General features: G+C 41.5%; 1 protein-coding gene across 5 annotated transcripts in view; it reads right to left on the bottom strand.

The window, feature by feature from the left end:
• The window catches only part of TMEM245 (transmembrane protein 245), a 719080-nt gene that overhangs the window by 211488 nt on the left and 487245 nt on the right, over window positions 1-20347 (bottom strand). For 3 of the 5 annotated variants that reach the window (XM_044293864.1, XM_044293863.1, XM_044293866.1), the window contains exon 14: window positions 10985-11085. The exons of 1 other annotated variant lie outside the window; for it this stretch is intronic. In XM_044293864.1, the coding sequence (XP_044149799.1) occupies window positions 10985-11085 (101 nt within the window). Of the gene's footprint in view, window positions 1-8692; window positions 9309-10984; window positions 11086-20347 lie in introns of those variants that run through there. One more of the 5 variants, XM_044293865.1, reaches the window with a different exon arrangement.

Here is a 20347-nt window from a genome sequence, read left to right on the forward strand (position 1 = left end):
ATTACCGGAAAAAAAGGATTCAAATGGAAAGTTTGCCAAAAAATAGGTGCTTTGACACTGTTTTTATTTTACTTTATTGACCCTGTTCATCCGAGGGGTTTGGTCAAATGTTATTTTTATAGGGCAGATTCTTACGGACGCGGTGATACCTAATATGACTACATTTTAAAACGTATTTAGATTTTACACTAAATTATCATTTTAAGAACCAAAAATGTTTTTATTTTAGTATCTCCATAGCCTGGGAGCTACAGTTTTTTGTTTTCTTGTTGGGCGACTATCTAATGTAGGGGCTCATTTTTTAGTGGATGAGATGGCGGTTTTATTGGCACTAATTGGGGGTGCATATGACATTTTGATTTTTGTAATGTTAGGTGACAAAAAATTGCTTTTTTTTTTTTTTTTTACCGCTGTTCATCCGGGGGGGGGGTTGGGTTAAATAAATGTTATTTTTTAAAGAGAAGCAAGTGGCAGGAGGGATCTAGGGTCTCAAAGCTAATAAACAATAAGTTTAGATAAAGTTTTTTTTTTCTTCCCCCTAACTAACTTTTCCCTTCTATCCCTGCCTAACGGTGCCTCTCCCTCACTGACCCTAACCTACCTGGAGGGTGATGGGTGTCGATGGGGGGATTGCAGGAGCCTGGTGAGAAAGGTGCCGGACGGAGCAGGTGCTGTACAGGAAGAGGAGGGGAGAGAGGAGAGCTGGAAGTTTGAATCTCGCACATCTCTCCCTGCACCAATCAGCACCCTGGACAGCGGCATTCACCACCACGGCCAGCACAGCCTCTCCCAAATGCACGGACTGTGATTGGTGGTGTGTAATCACACCACCGATCACAGTCCTTTTCCGGTTCATCGGGTCACCGGAGACCCGAATGGACCGGAAACGCAGCAAACCGCAGGTCTGAATTGACCTGCAGTTTTCTGCGATCACCGATATGGGGAGTCACATGACCCCCCCCCCCCCCCCCCCCGGCGTTGTGACAGGATGCCTGCTGAATGATTTCAGCAGGCATCCTGTTCCGATTAACCCCGCCGCGCCGCAATCGCGTTTTAAACCTATGACGTACCGGTACGTCATGGGTCCTTAAGGGGTTAAGGTGAAATATGGCCGTGTCCTTAAGGGTTTAAAGATGCAGGTACTGTGGAGGTCACTGTTAAAGGGGCGGACACTGTAAAGGTCACTGTTAAATGGGCAGGCACTGTAGAGGTCACTGTTTAAGGGGCAGTCACTATTAAAGGGACGGGCAATGTGGAGGTCACTGTTAAAGGGACGGTCACTATTAAAGGGATGGGCAATGTGGAAGTCACTGTTAAAGGGGTGGGCACTGTGGAGGTCACTGTTAAAGGGGTGGGCACTGTAGAAGTCACTGTTAAAGGGGCAGGCACTGTGGAGGTCACTGTTAAAGAGGTGGCCACTGTGGAGATCACCGTTAAAGGGGCGGGACTGTGGAGGTCAGTATTAAAGGGGCAGACACTGTGGAGGTCACTATTAAAGAGGTGGCCACTGTAGAGGTCACTGTTAAAGGGGCAGGCACTGTGCAGGTCACTGTTAAAGATGCAGTCATTGTTAAAGGGGGCGGGCACTGTGGAGGTCAATGTTAAAGGGGCAGGCACTGTGGAGATCAATATTAAAGGGGAGGGCACTGTGGAGGTAAATGTTATGGGGGATACTGTTGATAACTTTTTACAACACACGGAAACATGAAATTAAATAGATTAAATATACCAGTGCGAAGCCGGGTACTTCTGATAGTATATAATATATTTCTAGTTTACAACAAAATAATCACTGTAGATAGTGATATCTTGTATTTAATATAATGAATCAGGTTCTTGGATAGCAGTGTTTTGTGATATGCCATGTCCTATTTCACTGCATATACCAAAGTTTTAGAGAGGCCTGTCTTAATAAATGTGCCCCAATGGGCACATTTATTAAGACAGGTCTCTCTAAAACTTTGGGACATCAAGCGCCAGTTCAAAATATCAGCCATCTTCCTTGCTGTCTTACATTTAGACAATTTTCTATGGAAAAATTTCACATGGAAGTGTGGTTTGTTTATACTGTTGGGGTTTAAAAGTATGAAAGAGACACAAAAATGCTAAACACATCTTAACCACTTCAACCCCCCTAGCTAAAACACACTTAATGACCAGGCCACTTTTTACACTTCTGCACTACACTACTTTCACCGTTTATTGCTCGGGCATGCAACTTACCACCCAAATGAATTTTACCTCCTTTTCTTATCACTAATAGAGCTTTCATTTGGTGGTATTTCATTGCTGCTGACATTTTTACTTTTTTTGTTATTAATCAAAATGTAACGATTTTTTTGCAAAAAAATGTCATTTTTCACTTTCAGTTGTAAAAGTTAGCAAAAAAAAAAAACGACATCCATATATAAATTTTTCGCTAAATTTATTGTTCTACATGTCTTTGATAAAAAAAAAATGTTTGGGTAAAAAAAATGGTTTGGGTAAAAGTTATAGCGTTTACAAACTATGGTACAAAAATGTGAATTTCCGCTTTTGAAGCAGCTCTGACTTTCTGAGCACCTGTCATGTTCCCTGAGGTTCTACAATGCCCAGACAGTACAAACACCCCACAAATGACCCCATTTCAGAAAGTAGACACCCTAAGGTATTCACTGATGGGCATAGTGAGTTCATAGAACTTTTTATTTTTTGTCATAAGTTAGCGGAAAATGATGATTTTTTTTTTCTTACAAAGTCTCATATTCCACTAACTTGTGACAAAAAATAAAAACTTCCATGAACTTACTATGCCCATCACAAAATACCTTGGGGTGTCTTCTTTCCAAAATGGGGTCACTTGTGGGGTAGTTATACTGCCCTGGCATTTTAGGGGCCCAGATGCGTGAGAAGTAGTTTGAAATCAAAATCTGTAAAAAATGACCGGTGAAATCCGAAAGGTGCTCTTTGGAATGTGGGCCCCTTTGCCCACCTAGGCTGCAAAAAAGTGTCACACATGTGGTATCGCCGTACTCAGGAGAAGTTGGGGAATGTGTTTTGGGGTGTCATTTTACATATACCCATGCTGGGTGAGAGAAATATCTTGGCAAAAGACAACTTTTCCCAGTTTTTTATACAAAGTTGGCATTTTACCAAGATATTTATCTCACCCAGCATGGGTATATGTAAAATGACACCACAAATAACATTGCCCAACTTCTCCTGAGTACGGCGATACCACATGTGTGACACTTTTTTGCAGCCTAGGTGGGCAAAGGGGCACACATTCCAAAGAGCACCTTTAGGATTTCACCGGCCATTTTCTACATATTTTGATTTCAAACTACTTCGCACACATTAGGGCCCTAAATTTCCAGGGCAGTATAACTACCCCACAAGTGACACCATTTTGGAAAGAAGACACCCCAAGGTATTCCGTGAGAGGCATGGCGAGTTCCTAGAATTTTTTATTTTTTGTCACAAGTTAGTGGAATATGAAACTTTGTAAGAAAAAAAATAAATAAAAAATCATCATTTTCCACTAACTTGTGACAAAAAATAAAAAATTCTAGGAACTCGTCATGCCCCTCACGAAATACCTTGGGGTGTCTTCTTTCCAAAATGGGGTCACTTGTGGGGTAGTTATACTGCCCTGGCATTCTAGGGGCCCTAATGTGTGGTAAGTAGTTTGAAATCAAAATGTGTAAAAAATGACCTGTGAAATCCTAAAGGTGCTCTTTGGAATGTGTGCCCATTTGCCCACCTAGGCGGCAAAAAAGTGTCACACATGTGGTATCGCCGTACTCAGGAGAAGTTGGGGATTGTGTTTTGGGGTGTCATTTTACATATACCCATGCTGGGTGAGAGAATATCTTGGCAAAATACAACTTTTCCCATTTTTTTTTATACAAAGTTGGCATTTGACAAAGATATTTCTCTCACACAGCATGGGTATATGTAAAATGACACCCCAAAACACATTGCCCAACTTCCCCTGAGTACGGCAATACCACATGTGTGACACTTTTTTGCAGCCTAGATGCGCAAAGTGGCCCAAATCACTTTTAGGAGGGCATTTTTAGACATTTGGATCCCAGACTTCTTCTCACGCTTTCGGGCCCCTAAAATGCCAGGGCAGTATAAATACCCCACATGTGACCCCATTTTGGAAAGAAGACACCCCAAGGTATTCAATGAGGGGCATGGCGAGTTCATATAATTTTTTTTTTTGGCACAAGTTAGCGGAAATAGAATTTTTTTTGTATTTTCTCACAATGTCTCCCTTTCCGCTAACTTGGGACAAAAATTTCAATCTTTCATGGACTCAATATGCCCCTCACGGAATACCTTGGGGTGTCTTCTTTCCAAAATGGGGTCACATGTGGGGTATTTATACTGCCCTGGCATTTTAGGGGCCCTAAAGCGTGAGAAGAAGTCTGGAATATAAATGTCTAAAAAATGTTATGCATTTGGATTCCGTGAGGGGTATGGTGAGTTCATGTGAGATTTTATTTTTTGACACAAGTTAGTGGAATATGAGACTTTGTAAGAAAAAAAATAAAAATATCTATTTCCGCTAACTTGTGCCAAAAAAAAAAAAGTCTAAATGGAGCCTTACAGGGGGGTGATCAATGACAGGGGGGTGATCAGGGAATCTATATGGGTGATCACCCCTCTGTCATTGATCACCCCCTGTAAGGCTCCATTCAGACGTCCGTATGTGTTTTGCGGATCCGATCCATGTATCCGTGGATCCGTAAAAATCATACGGGCGTCTGAATGGAGCCTTACAGGGGGGTGATCAATGACATTGATCCGTATGTGTTATGCGGATCCGATCCATGTATCCGTGGATCCGTAAAAATCATACGGACGTCTGAACGGAGCCTGACAGGTGGGTGATCAATGACAGGGGGGTGATCAGGGAGTCTATATGGGGTGATCAGGGGTTCATAAGGGGTTAATAAGTGACAGGGGGGGGGGTGTAGTGTAGTGTAGTGGTGTTTTGTGGTACTTTACACAGCTACCTGTGTCCTCTGGTGGTCGATCCAAACAAAAGGGACCACCAGAGGACCAGGTAGCAGGTATATTAGACGCTGTTATCAAAACAGCGTCAAATATACCTGTTAGGAGTAAAAAAAAAAAATCGCATCTCCAGCCTGCCAGCGAACGATCGCCGCTGGCAGGCTGGAGATCCTGTCTCTTACCTTCCGTTCCTGTGAACGCGCGTGCCTGTGTGCGCGCGTTCACAGGAAGTCACGGCTCTCGCGAGATGACGCGTATATGCGTCCCTCTGCGCAGAGCTGCCGCCTCCGGACCGCGGATCTGCGTTAGGCGTTTAAAGCCTATGTACACCTTTGGGGCCATTTTTTTTTATCATTGCATTGTACTCATTCTGAGCTAAAATAATGTTTTAAATTGGTCTTTATTACAAATATGGAACCCTTTTTTCTGTACAGGGCTAAGAGGGATCTGAATTTTCTCTCAGCTCTATCAGAGCTCCTTATCTCTGCTCTATGACATTATGAACACTCACAGATACCAATGTGGCTTAACCACTTCAGCCCCGCTAGCTAAAACCCCCTTCATGACCAGAGCACTTTTTACACTTCGGCACTACACTACTTTCACCGTTTATCGCTCGGTCATGCAACTTACCACCCAAATGAATTTTACCTCCTTTTCTTCTCACTAATAGAGCTTTCATTTGGTGGTATTTCATTGCTGCTGACATTTTAACTTTTTTTGTTATTAATCAAAATGTAATGATTTTTTTTGAAAAAAAATGACATTTTTCACTTTCAGCTGTAAAATTTTGCAAAAAAAAAAACGACATCCATATATAAATTTTTCGCTAAATTTATTGTTCTACATGTCTTTGATAAAATAAAAATGTTTGGGTAAAAAAAAAAAATGGTTTGGGTAAAAGTTATAGCGTTTACAAACTATGGTACAAAAATGTGAATTTCCGCTTTTTGAAGCAGCTCTGACTTTCTGAGCACCTGTCATGTTTCCTGAGGTTCTACAATGCCCAGACAGTACAAAAACCCCACAAATGACCCCATTTCGGAAAGTAGACACCCTAAGGTATTCGCTGATGGGCATAGTGAGTTCATAGAACTTTTGATTTTTTGTCACAAGTTAGCGGAAAATGATGATTTTTATTTTATTTATTTTTTTCTTACAAAGTCTCATATACCACTAACTTGCGACAAAAAATAAAAAATTCTAGGAACTCGCCATGCCCCTCACGGAATACCTTGGGGTGTCTTCTTTCCAAAATGGGGTCACTTGTGGGGTAGTTATACTGCCCTGGCAATTTAGGGGCCCAAATGTCTGAGAAGTACTTTGCAATCAAAATGTGTAAAAAATGGCCGGCGAAATCCGAAAGGTGCACTTTGGAATATGTGCCCCTTTGCCCACCTTGGCTGCAAAAAAGTGTCACACATCTGGTATCGCCGTACTCAGGAGAAGTTGGGGAATGTGTTTTGAGGTGTCATTTTACATATACCCATGCTGGGAGAGAGAAATATCTTGGCAAAAGACAACTTTTCCAATTTTTTTATACAAAGTTGGCATTTGACCAAGATATTTTTCTCACCTAGCATTGGTATATGTAAAATGACACCCCAAAACACATTCCCCAACTTCTCCTGAGTACGCCGATACCACATGTGTGACACTTTTTTGCAGCCTAGGTGGGCAAAGGGGCACACATTCCAAAGAGCACCTTTAGGATTTCACCGGCCATTTTCTACATATTTTGATTTCAAACTACTTCGCACACATTAGGGCCCTAAATTGCCAGGGCAGTATGACTACGCCACAAGTGACCCCATTTTGGAAAGAAGACACCCCAAGGTATTCCGTGAGGGGCATGGCGAGTTCCTAGAATGTTTTATTTTTTGTCGCAAGTTAGTGGAATATGAGACTTTGTAAGGAAAAAATGAAAAAAAAAATGAAAAATCATCATTTTCCGCTAACTTGTGACAAAAAATAAAAAATTTGAGGCACTCGCCGTGCCACTCACGGAATACCTTGGGGTGTCTTCTTTCCAAAATGGGGTCACTTGTGGGGTAGTTATACTGCCCTGGCAATTTAGGGGCCCAAATGTGTGAGAAGTACCTTGCAATCAAAATCTGTAAAAAATGGCCTGTGATCAATGACAGGGGGGGTGATCACCCATATAGACTCCCTGATCATCCCCCTGTCATTGATCACCGCCCTGGTAAGGCTCCATTCAGACGTCCGTATGATTTTTACGGATCCACTGATACATGGATCGGATCCGCAAAACACATGCGGACGTCTGAATGGAGCCTTACAGGGGGGTGATCAATGACAGGGGGTGATCAGGGTGATCGCCCCCCTGTAAGGCTCCATTCAGACGTCCGTATGATTTTTACGGATCCGTGGATACATGGATCGGATCCGCAAAACACATGCGGACGTCTGAATGGAGCCTTACAGGGGGGTGATCAATGACAGGGGGTGATCGCCCCCCTGTCATTGATCACTCCCCCTGTAAGGCTCCATTCAGACGTCTGTATGATTTTTACGGATCCATGGATCGGATCCGCAAAACACATGCGGACTTCTGAATGGAGCCTTACAGGAGGGTGATCAATGACAGGGGGGTGATCAATGACAGGGGGGTGATCAGGGAGTGTATATGGGTGATCACCCGCCTGTCATTGATCACCCCCCTGTAAGGCTCCATTCAGACGTCCGCATGTGTTTTGCGGATCCGATCCATGTATCCGTAAAAATCATACGGACGTCTGAACGGAGCTTGTCAGGGGGGTGATCAATGACAGGGGGGTGATTAATGACAGGGGGGTGATCAGGGAGTTTATTTGGGGTGATCATGGGTGATCAGGGGTTTATAAGGGGTTAATAAGTGACGGGGGGGGGTGTAGTGTAGTGTAGTGTGGTGTTTGGTGCGACTGTACTGAGCTACCTGAGTCCTCTGGTGGTCGATCCAAACAAAAGGGACCACCAGAGGACCAGGTAGCAGGTATATTAGACGCTGTTATCAAAACAGCGTCTAATACACCTGTTAGGGGTTAAAAAAATCAGATCTCCAGCCTGCCAGCGAGCGATTGCCGCTGGCAGGCTGGAGATCTACTCGCTTACCTTCCGTTCCTGTGAGCGCGCGCGCGCGTTCACAGGAAATCCCGGCCCTCGCGAGATGACGCGTATATGCGTCGTCGTGCGCAGGGCTGCCGCCTCCGGACCGCACATCTGCGTTAGGCGGTCCGGAGGCGGTTAAATAAGTGTTTTTTGACCTCTTAGTAAATTAGAGATAATGGTTACTAGATAACCGGCACAAAGTGAAAGTAATAAGTAATTCACACAGCTCAACAAACAGTTTGTGACAGAACGGCTCAATAATTTTAATAAAGATCAAAATGAGTAAAATGCAATCATAATATTTGCCTCCGAAGGTGTAAATAGCCTTTAAATAAATATGCGGATGTACTGTACATGGTAACTATTAAAGAAACATAACAGCACTCTCGAAACTCTAAATGTAAAATATATCGATTAATTAATAACACATTTGATAAAAGAAGTTGAAGTTCAGATTGTCAGCTTTAATTCAGTGGGTTGAACAAAATGATTGTATAAAAATGTGAGGAACTAAAGCATTTTTTAAACTCAAGCCCTTCATTTCAGGGGCTCAAACGTAACTGGACAAATTAAATAATTGTAAATAAAATGTAAATGTCTAATATTTGGTTGAAAACCCTTTGTTGGCAATGACTGCCTGAAGTCTTGAACTCATGGACATAACCAGATGCAGTGTTTCCTCCTTTTTAATGCTCTGCCAGGGCTTTACTGCAGTGGTTTTTAGTTGCTGTTTGTTTGTGGGCCTTTCTGTCTGAAGTTTCACTTTAACAAGTGAATTGCATGTTCTATTAGGTTCAGATCGGGTGACTGACTTGGCTATTCAAGAATATTCCACTTTTTTGCTTTAAATAAACTCATGGTTGCTTTGGCTTTTTGCTTTGGGTAACTGTCCATCTGTATTATGAAACGGCGACCAGTTTGGCTGCATTTGAGCACACAGTATGTCACTGAAAACCCCAGAATTAATTTGTCTGCTTCTGTTCTGTGTCACTTCATCAAGAAACACTATGGATCCAGTGCCACTGGCAGCCATGCATGCCTAAACCATCACACTGCCTCTGCTGTGTTTTACAGATTATGTGGTATGCTTTGGATCATAAACTGTATCATGCCTTCTCCATACTGTTTTCCTTCCATCATTCTGGTAGAGGTTGATCTTGGTTTCATCTGTCCAAAGAATGTTCTTCCAGAAGTACCTGTAAAGAATAAATCAAGGCAACTGGACTTGAAAATGTTTCTTCCAACGAGCTTTCTCAATTCTGAGTGGACTTTTTTTTTAGCAAAGTTTAATCTACCCTTATTATTCTTGAGGCTTATGAGTGGCTTGCATCGTGAAGTGAACCCTATGTATTTATTTTTATGCTGTCTTCTCTTTATGGTAGATTTGGATATTGATACGCCTATATCCTGGAGAATGTTGTTCACTTGGTTGGTTGTGAAAGGGTGTCTTCCGTGGGCGTCCAGGTCTTTTTGCATTGTTGAGGTCACCAGTGCTTTCTTTCTTCAGATGTACCAAACTGTAGATTTTGCCAATCCTAATAGTGTAGCAATTTCTCTGATGGTTTTTATCTGTTTTCGCAGATGAAGGGTGGCTTGTTTCACCTGCATGGAGAGCATCTTTGACCGCATGTTTACTTCTCAGCAAAAACTTCAAAATGCAAGCACCACACCTCAAATCAACTCCAGGCCGTTTATGTGCTTAATTGAGAGTGAAATAATGAAGGAATTGCCCACACCTGCCCATGAAACAGCCTTTGAGTCAATTACTTTTGGTCCTCTCTAAAAACAGGATGCCACGTGTAAAGGAGCTGAAACTCCTAAACCCTTCAACCAATTTTAATTTGGATAACCTCAAATGAAAGCTAAAAATCTAAACTTTATGTCCATTATATAACTATAACTTGAATATGTTTTAGTAAACAGGTAATAAAAACAAAATTTGTGTTAGTGTCCAAATATATATATGGACCTAACTCTAATTCCTATCTCTATGCCAGTGGGCATCTACATTCATGAGAGCACAACCTGCACACATTCTGTGCTGCCACTTGTTATCTCTGTGTGCATTCAAACATCCAATGAGAGGAAGCACAAACACCACTTTATGTATCAACACAGGCTGCTTTTAATTAGGTGCTCTTATGATATCAATCTGTAGACATGTTTTAACTATAATAAATGAATCTCTGCAAACTGTAACCATAAGGCACCTTTCACATAAACGAGTATTTCGCGTGGGTGCAATGTGTGATGCGAACGCATTGTGCCCGCAAGGAATCTGGAACCATTGGTTTCAATGGGGATGTGTACATGTGCGCTGGCTTTCATGCATCACTTGTGCGTTGCGTGAAAATCACGGTACGTTCTATATTCTGCAATTTTCACGCAACAATGGCCCCATAGAAGTGAATGGAGCTGTGTTAAAATCCCATCACATCCACAAGCAAGTGCGGATGCGATGCATTTTTAATGGATGGTTGCTAGGAGATGTTGTTCGCAAAACATTCAGTTTTTATCACGTGCATGCAAAACGCATTAAATCACATTGCAACTGCACAAAAAAAAACTGAACAACTGAATGCGATCACAAACAGAACTAAATGAATTTGTTTGCGAAATTGCACATTTCTCACTGAACGCATCCGGACATGCTCACATCTGCAAGGGGCCTAATAAAACGCATCTCAAACTCTGATATACATCTCCTAACCTACCCTAATAAAACAATCTAACCTAATCTAAATAAAAATATTTTGAATTAGTTGTGAATTGAAACCTGCAAAACCGAATTTAATGAAAAAGATCAAACAGAAATCATATTTATGAACTAAATGACTAGAGTAATTTCAGTGAAAGGAATTAAACTTCTTACCAGAAGGTATAAAGATAATATTTATCCCAAAGACTGTATGAGTAAGCCAAGTATATAGTCCATAGAAGCAAGCCATTTTTAGGGAAGCATCAAATACACCCCTAAACACAAAGAATACAAAATTACAGTAAACTGCAGCATAGTGTATAGAGTTTATAGATAAAGGGATCACTATTATGCGCCCTTTTTGGTAGTATGTTCAATGCTATATATATATATATATATATATATATATATATATAAATATACAGTACAGACCAAAAGTTTGGACACACCTTCTCATTCAATGAGTTTTCTTTATTTTCATGACTATGAAAATTGTCGATTCACACTGAATGCATCAAAACTATGAATTAACACATGTGGAATTATATACATAACAAAAAAGTGTGAAACAACTGAAAATATGTCATATTCTAGGTTCTTCAAAGTAGCCACCTTTTGCTTTGATTACTGCTTTGCACACTCTTGGCATTCTCTTGATGAGCTTCAAGAGGTAGTCACCTGAAATGGTCTTCCAACAGTCTTGAAGGAGTTCCCAGAGATGCTTAGCACTTGTTGGCCCTTTTGCCTTCACTCTGCTGTCCAGCTCACCCCAAACCATCTCGATTGGGTTCAGCTCCGGTGACTGTGGAGGCCAGGTCATATGGCGCAGCACCCCATCACTCTCTTTCATGGTCAAATAGCCCTTACACAGGCTGGAGGTGTGTTTGGCGTTATTGTCCTGTTGAAAAATAAATGATGGTCCAACTAAATGCAAACCGAATGGAATAGCATGCCGCTGCAAGATGCTGTGGTAGCCATGCTGGTTCAGTATGCCTTCAATTTTGAATAAATCCCCAACAGTGTCACCAGTAAAGCACCCCCACACCATCACAACCTCTTCCTCCATGCTTCACGGTGGGAACCAGGCATGTAGAGTCCATCCGTTTACCTTTTCTGCGTCGCACAAAGACACGGTGGTTGGAACCAAAGATCTCAAATTTTGACTCATCAGACCAAAGCACAGATTTCCACTGGTCTAATGTCCATTCCTTGTGTTCTTTAGCCCCAACAAGTCTCTTCTGCTTGTTGCCTGTCCTTAGCAGTGGTTTCCTAGCAGATATTCTACATGAAGGCCTGATTCACACAGTCTCCTCTTAACAGTTGCTCTAGAGATGTGTCTGCTGCTAGAACTCTGTGTGGCATTGACCTGGTCTCTAATCTGAGCTGCTGTTAACCTGCGATTTCTGAGGCTGGTGACTCGGATGAACTTATCCTCCTGAGCCAGTTTCTTTGTAGCGCTGATGGTTTTTATGACTGCGCTTGGGGACACTTTCAAAGTGTTCCCAATTTTTCGGACTGACTGACCTTCATTTCTTAAAGTAATGATGGCCACTAGTTTTTCACAAGAAATCACACTTATTAAACCTGACAGGGCACACCTGTGAAGTGAAAACCATTTCAGGTGACTACCTTTTGAAGCTCATTAAGAGAATGCCAAGAGTGTGCAAAGCAGTAATCAAAGCAAAAGGTGGCTACTTTGAAGAACCAAGAATATGACATATTTTCAGTTGTTTCACATTTTTTTGTTATGTATATAATTCCACATGTGTTAAGTCATAGTTCTGATGCCTTCAGTGTGAATCTACAATTTTCATAGTCATGAAAATAAAGAAAACTCTTTGAATGAGACAGTGTGTCCAAACTTTTGGTCTGTACTGTATATATATATATATATAAATACACACACACACATACATACTTCCTTAATTCCTGACTACAGACTGCAGGAACTTACTTAGATCCCTTTATAGCAGAATCGAAGTAACACACATCCATTTATGCAAGGAAGAAGTCAGCAATTCAAAAATAATGCAGACATAAAGAAAGTAAGATATAATAATACATTTACTTCTAAATATGTAGCTTTTGTAGGGCAGCAAAGGCATGGATGTGGTACATGCAGAGCGTTGAGAGGTTTGAACAGGTGTTTTCTAAAATTCTAAAGCAACCCACCAGTGGCCAAGTAAAATTTGACTACCGTATACATTGGAATTGTACAGTCAGTACACCTTGTGCCCTCCACTGGAATTATAGTGCTTCCATGGCTGAGGTTTGGTACCCCAGACTGAGTTGGGGGACCATATTTAGGCCAGGGAGGCCCCATAATTTCAATAGTGGGCAGCAGGTATGACTATACATTTTTCATATGGTTAGTGCAGAAGTAAAGGGTCATTTTACAGACAATGGGTGCAATTTATCATGAGGGTTATATCTGAAGTCAGTTTCCCTTAAGCCTGCATTGTTGAACTTGGCCAGAAATGTATCAAACTGCACACGTTGTTTGTTAAATCTGGCTCATCTTTAAATCTTACACTTTTGTCTAGAAAAGCTACTCCAGTTTACTGCACCACTCCCCTATTGGAGCAACTTTTGGACTTATTGCGACTTCTTTAAAAAGTCTCAGTGATAAATCTGTAGTGAAACTCATTAATAGTTAACCACACTCACTTTTCCACTTACTTTTCAAAACTGGAGCGAGTGGCGTATAAATACAAAAAGTGCAAAAGCACTATTTTGTGACTTATTGAAGACAGAATTTTGGAGTGCAAAGCTTGATAAATATCTCCCAATGGCCCTAATATAAAAAGGTTGCAAGCCTTGGCAAAAATTACATACCTTACAATCAGGTCCATAAATATTGGGACATCAACACAATTCTAACATTTTTGGCTCTGTACACCACCACAATGGATTTGAAATAAAACGAACATGATGCTCTTTAACTGCAGACTGTCAGCTTTAATTTGAGGGTATTTACATCCAAATCAGGTGAATGGTGTAGGAATTACAACAGCTTGCATATGTGCCTCCAACATGTTAAGGGACCAAAAGTAATGGGACATAATAATAATCATAAATCAAACTTTCACTTTTTAATACTTGGTTGCAAATCCTTTGTAGTCAATTACAGCCTGAAGCCTGGAACGCATAGACATCACCAGACGCTGGGTTTCATCCCTGGTGATGCTCTACCAGGCCTCTACGGCAACTGTCTTCAGTTCCTGCTTATTCTTGGGGCATTTTCCCTTCAGTTTTGTCTTCAGCAAGTGAAATGCATGGTGAATTGGATTCAGGTCAGGTGATTGACTTGGCCATTGCATAACATTCCACTTCTTTCCATTAAAAAACTCTTTGGTTGATTTTGTAGTATGCTTTGGTTCTTTGTCCATCTGCACTGTGAAGCTCTGTCCAATGAGTTCTGGAGCATTTTGCTGATTATGGTCACATAATATTGCCCGAAACACATCAGAATTCATCCTGCTGCTTTTGTCAGCAGTCACATAATCAGTAATTACAAGAGAACCAGTTCCATTGGCAGCCATACATGCCCAAGCCATGAAACTACCTCCACCATGCTTCCACTGATGAGGTGGTATGCTTAGGATCATGAGCAGTTCCTTTCCTCCATATTCTTCTCTTCCCATCACTCTGGTACAAGTTCATATTGGTCTCGTCTGTCCATAGGATGTTGTTCCAGAACTGTGAAGTTTTTTTTAGATGTTGTTTGGCAAACTCTAATCTGGCCTTCCTGTTTTTGAGGCTCACCAATGGTTTACATCTTGTTGTGAACCCTCTGTATTCACTCTAGTGAAGTCTTCTCTTGATTGTTGACTTTGACACACATATACACCTACCTCCTGGAGAGTGTTCCTGATCTGGCCAACTGTTGTGAAGGGTGTTTTCTTCACCAGGGAAATAATTCATTGGTCATCCACCACAGTTGTTTTCCATGGTCTTCCGGGTCTTTTGGTGTTGCTGAGCCCACCAGTGCGTTCCTTCTTTTTAAGAATGTTCCAAATAGTTGTTTGGGCCACACCTAATGTTTTTGCTATCTCTATGATGGGTTTGTTTTGTTTTTTCAGCCTAATGATGGCTTGCTTCACTGATAGTGACAGCTCTTTGGATCTCATCTTGAGAGTTGACAGCAACAGATTCCAAATGCAAATAGTACACTTGAAATAAACTCTGGACCTTTTATCTGCTCACTGTAATTGGGATAATGAGGGAATAACACACACCTGGCCATGGAACAGCCAAGAAGCCAATTGCCCCATTACTTTTGGTCCCTTAACAAGTGGGAGGCACATATGCAAACTGTTGCAATTTCTACACCGTTCACCTGAATATAGACCGTCACTGACTATAGGGCTCGGGCGCAGGAAATATCACATCGCAAGCCGTTGTCCCTAGTGTGCCTAATATTTCCATATAGTGCATAATAATGAGGTTGCGGCATCCGCAATGTCGGCTAAATCACTCAGACATCACAAGCCGTCGGCCCTGCTGTGCTCTCTCATTATCATGTTAGTGCAGCAAGGCAGGCGGCTTGTGAATTTACACTGCGCACGCCACAAGCCCATACTCTTATTATCATGATACAGTATAAGTGACTGACAGGCTAGTTCTGGGCCGGCAGTTTACCAATGCCATGTGGCAGATGGGAAAAGGAGGGGTGCGGTAAAAAGGAAGACTAAAATAACTTTTTTTATTAAAATGAAAATAAAATATGGTATTCTGAGAATAAATAAAAAATACATGTAAATGGCCCTATTCATATGAGCATATTTTTGGTCCGCATCCAATCTGCATTTTTTGCGGATCAGATGCAGACCCGTTAATTTTATTAGAACTGCAAAAGTTGTGGGCACCACATCCGCATCTGTATGCCTGTTCTGCAGCCCCGCAAAAAAAAAAAAAGAAGGCATTTCTAACATAGGGTGGAATGTGCAGGATGGTAAAATGTGGGACGTACACAGCCAGTATCCCAGTTTTGCGGACCGCAAAACGGATAGGCGCTTGTGAATGGGTCTAAACTCAATGTCAAAGGCTTACAGGGAGTGCAGAATTATTAGGCAAGTTGTATTTTTGAGGATTAATTTTATTATTGAACAACAACCATGTTCTCAATGAACTCAAAAAACTCAATATCAAAGCTGAATATTTTTGGAAGTAGTTTTTAGTTTGTTTTCAGTTTTAGCTATTTTAGGGGGATATCTGTGTGTGCAGGTGACTATTACTGTGCATAATTATTAGGCAACTTAACAAAAAACAAATATATACCCATTTCAATTATTAATTTTTACCAGTGAAACCAATATAACATCTCAACATTCACAAATATACATTTCTGACATTCAAAAAACAAACAAAAACAAATCAGTGACCAATATAGCCACCTTTCTTTGCAAGGACACTCAAAAGCCTGCCATCCATGGATTCTGTCAGTGTTTTGATCTGTTCACCATCAACATTGCGTGCAGCAGCAACCACAGCCTCCCAGACACTGTTCAGAGAGGTGTACTGTTTTCCCTCCTTGTAAATCTCACATTTGATGATGGACCACAGGTTCTCAATGGGGTTCAGATCAGGTGAACAAGGAGGCCATGTCATTAGTTTTTCTTCTTTTATACCCTTTCTTGCCAGCCACGCTGTGGAGTACTTGGATGCATGTGATGGAGCATTGTCCTGCATGAAAATCATGTTTTTCTTGAAGGATGCAGACTTCTTCTTGTACCACTGCTTGAAGAAGGTGTCTTCCAGAAACTGGCAGTAGGACTGGGAGTTGAGCTTGACTCCATCCTCAACCCGAAAAGGCCCCACAAGCTCATCTTTGATGATACCAGCCCAAACCAGTACTCCACCTCCACCTTGCTGGCGTCTGAGTCGGACCGGAGCTCTCTGCCCTTTACCAATCCAGCCACGGGCCCATCCATTTGGCCCATCAAGACTCACTCATTTCATCAGTCCATAAAACCTTAGAAAAATCAGTCTTGAGATATTTCTTGGCCCAGTCTTGACGTTTCAGCTTGTGTGTCTTGTTCAGTGGTGGTCGTCTTTCAGCCTTTCTTACCTTGGCCATGTCTCTGAGTATTGCACATCTTGTGCTTTTGGGCACTCCAGTGATGTTGCAGCTCTGAAATATGGCCAAACTGGTGGCAAGTGGCATCTTGGCAGCTGCACGCTTGACTTTTCTCAGTTCATGGGCAGTTATTTTGCCCCTTGGTTTTTCCACACGCTTCTTGCGACCCTGTTGACTATTTTGAATGAAACGGTTGATTGTTCGATGATCACGCTTCAGAAGCTTTGCAATTGTAAGAGTGCTGCATCCCTCTGCAAGATATCTCACTATTTTTGACTTTTCTGGGCCTGTCAAGTCCTTCTTTTGACCCATTTTGCCAAAGGAAAGGAAGTTGCCTAATAATTATGCACACCTGATATAGGGTGTTGATGTCATTAGACCACACCTCTTCTCATTACAGAGATGCACATCACCTAATATGCTTAATTGGTAGTAGGCTTTCGAGCCGATACAGCTTGGAGTAAGACAACATGCATAAAGAGGATGATGTGGTCAAAATACTAATTTGCCTAATAATTCTGCACTCCCTGTATATTATTGAAGCCAGTTGTGCAATAAAATGAATATTTTTTTTTTTTAACTATAATAAAAATACAAAGCCAGAAATTAAAAGTGAAAATTGATAGAAAAGTGGCCAAGAAAAATGCTTAACCACTTCCTGACATAGCGACTTTCCCTTTTTGCATTTTCAATTTTTATTTCCAGCTTTCCCGGAGCCTTAAGGTTTTTTTTTTCTATTCACAGAGCCGTATGATGACTTGTTTTTTCCAGGCCAAGTTGAACTTTATAATGGCACCATTTGATATTGCATGCAATGTAGTAGGAAGCTGGATTTTTTTTGTAATGGTGTAAAATTACAAAACAAAGTCTGCCACAGTTTTGTGGGATTTGTTTTTACTATGTTCATTATGCAATAAGACTGACTTGTGCTCTTTATTGTCAGTACAATTATAGCAATACCACATTTATATAGTTTTTCTTGTTTTTTAATACTGAAAAAAATAAAAAATCTATAAAAAAAACCTACAAATTCTTTCATTGTCATATTCTGAAACCCCATAACCTTTTCACACTTATGTCTATGGAGCTGTATGAGGGCTCAGGATGTTGATATCAGTACAGCAGGGAGATGAAGGCCAGTGACAGAGACCGAGCTCAGCAGCGGGGACCAGGTAAGTAAGATCACCATCGCGGGTTGGCCACTCTGTGAGGTCTGATATAATGTTGGATAAACCCTAAGCATTTTTCTTGGCCATTTCATTTCCATTCTTTTTCATTTTTATTCTAATACAGTCTATCGGCCTAGCGATCAGACAATTGCATGTACATGTTCCCTAGGTGGTTTCCTATCTGTTGTAGGCAACCCATGTCTCTAAAAGAAGTGCAGAGAACATTTGCAGGCAAAATGGAAACTCTTCTCAGAATCCACATGCTTTGTTAAATATACAGTTAGGGATTTTTTATACCCCGTCTACTTGGTTTGACCACATCTTCTACAGGTTTGTCTCTGCCTAGAATACAAGGCCACTTCTACATTTTTTTCCAGGGCCACTTTGAGTTCCCAATCCGCTTCGTGGAATGCCCTAGTAAATATGCCTGTTTGGCTGATATTAGGGATGAAAGCCCAGGGCCAGCAACACTGCGAGGGCGTTTCTCCTAGCAACCAGGAGGATGACTGCTGCAGGAAGAATAGGAAAAGGAGTGTAGCAAAGGTCAGACAGATGCTGCTGGTAGGGGACTCTATTATTAGGAGGACAGACAGGGTCATCTGTTGCAAAGACTGTGAATGCCAAACAGTGTGTTGTCTTCCAGGTGCTCAGGTTCGGCATACTGCGGATCGGATTAACAGGGTGGGGCTGGGGAAGACCCGCTGGACATGGTACATTGGCACCAATGACAAAGTCAGGGGGAGATGGAAGGCCCTTAAAAATTATTTTAGGGAACTAGGAGAGAATCTCGAGTCCAGGACCTCCAGAAAGTAGTAGAAATACTACCAGTGCCACAAGCGTCACCAGAGAGACAACGGGAGCTTAGGGAGTTAAATAAGTGGCTCAGAAGCTGGTGATGGAAGGAAGGGTTTTGGTTCATGGAGAACTGGGCCAACTTCTCTGTCGGTTACAGGCTCTACAGTAGTCCCTACTGTAGCACCTTGGTGGTGGCACTTTAATGGGGAGGGTGCAACTGCTCTGGGGGAAAAAATGGTTGGCTGGAGGAGCTTTTAAACTAGGATCTGGGAAGGGGGTAGATAGGGTGGGGGGGTCATACTAATAAGGGGGTAGATAGTGTAGATATAGAGTGGGATATAGGAGGGGACAGTGGGGATTTAGTGAGGGCTGAGTTTAGTGAGGAAAGTAGGGAGAAGACTGGGAAGAACTGTACACCGATGAAAAATAGAGCTGCTGGTAACATGAACCTGTTACATACAAACATCAACCAAGGTAACTAAAAAATCCCAGATATTCACTTTACAGGTAATAGTAATTTAAAATGTATTTTCACAAATGCCAGAAGTCTAGCTAGCAAAATGGGGGAGCTGGAGGCTATGGTACTAGAAGAACATATAGATCTAGTTGGTGTGGCTGAGACATGGTTGGACTCTTCACATGACTGGGCTCTTAATATTGAGGGTTTTACACTATTTAGCAAAGACAGGGTCAATAGAAAAGGCGGTGGCGTGTGCCTGTATGTGAAGACCGATCTGAAGACAAGTGTGAAAGAGCCAATTGTGGGTGCGGATGGTGAGGATGTTGAAACCTTATGGGTGGAATTTTAAAGGAATATAAACACTGAAAAAATAATACTGGGTGTAATCTATAGACCCCTAAAATCACAGAGGAGATCGAAGCTCAACTGTATATCCAAATACAGCGGGTTGCACAGTTTGGTACAGTGGTCATAATGGGAGATTCTAACTTCCCAGATATTGAATGGTTCTACCTCAACCGCAAAAGGGAGAAAATTCATCAACTTACTGTAGGGCCACTTTATGGGCCAGTTTGTAGAAGCTCCCACTAGGGGCAATGCTCTGTTAGATCTGGTAATTTCTAATGATGCAGAGCTTGTTGGAAATGTTACTGTTTGAGAAACACTAGGCAATAGTGACCACAATATAATTATATTTCCACTAAACTATAAGAAGCAAACTCTGTTAGGCAGAGCAAAAATACTGCATTTTAAACAGGCTAATTTCCCTGGGTTGAGGGCAGCATTTCAGGGCATAGTGTGGGAGCAGCTACCGTCACATAATACTACTGAGGATAAATGGGAAAGCATTAAAACCAGATTGAGTAATTGCACTAAACAATTTATTCCTTTAGGTAACAAGTAAAAACGGCTAAAATTAAACTCCCCATGGCTAACAACTACTATAAAATGACCAAAATAAATGACCAAAAAATACAAATCTGAGGGGTCAGCTGTAGCTTTTGAAGTTTACAAAGGGCTTAATAAAATCTGAA

This window comes from Bufo gargarizans, chromosome 5, assembly GCF_014858855.1.
Source record: "Bufo gargarizans isolate SCDJY-AF-19 chromosome 5, ASM1485885v1, whole genome shotgun sequence".
Classification (NCBI taxonomy): domain Eukaryota; kingdom Metazoa; phylum Chordata; class Amphibia; order Anura; family Bufonidae; genus Bufo; species Bufo gargarizans.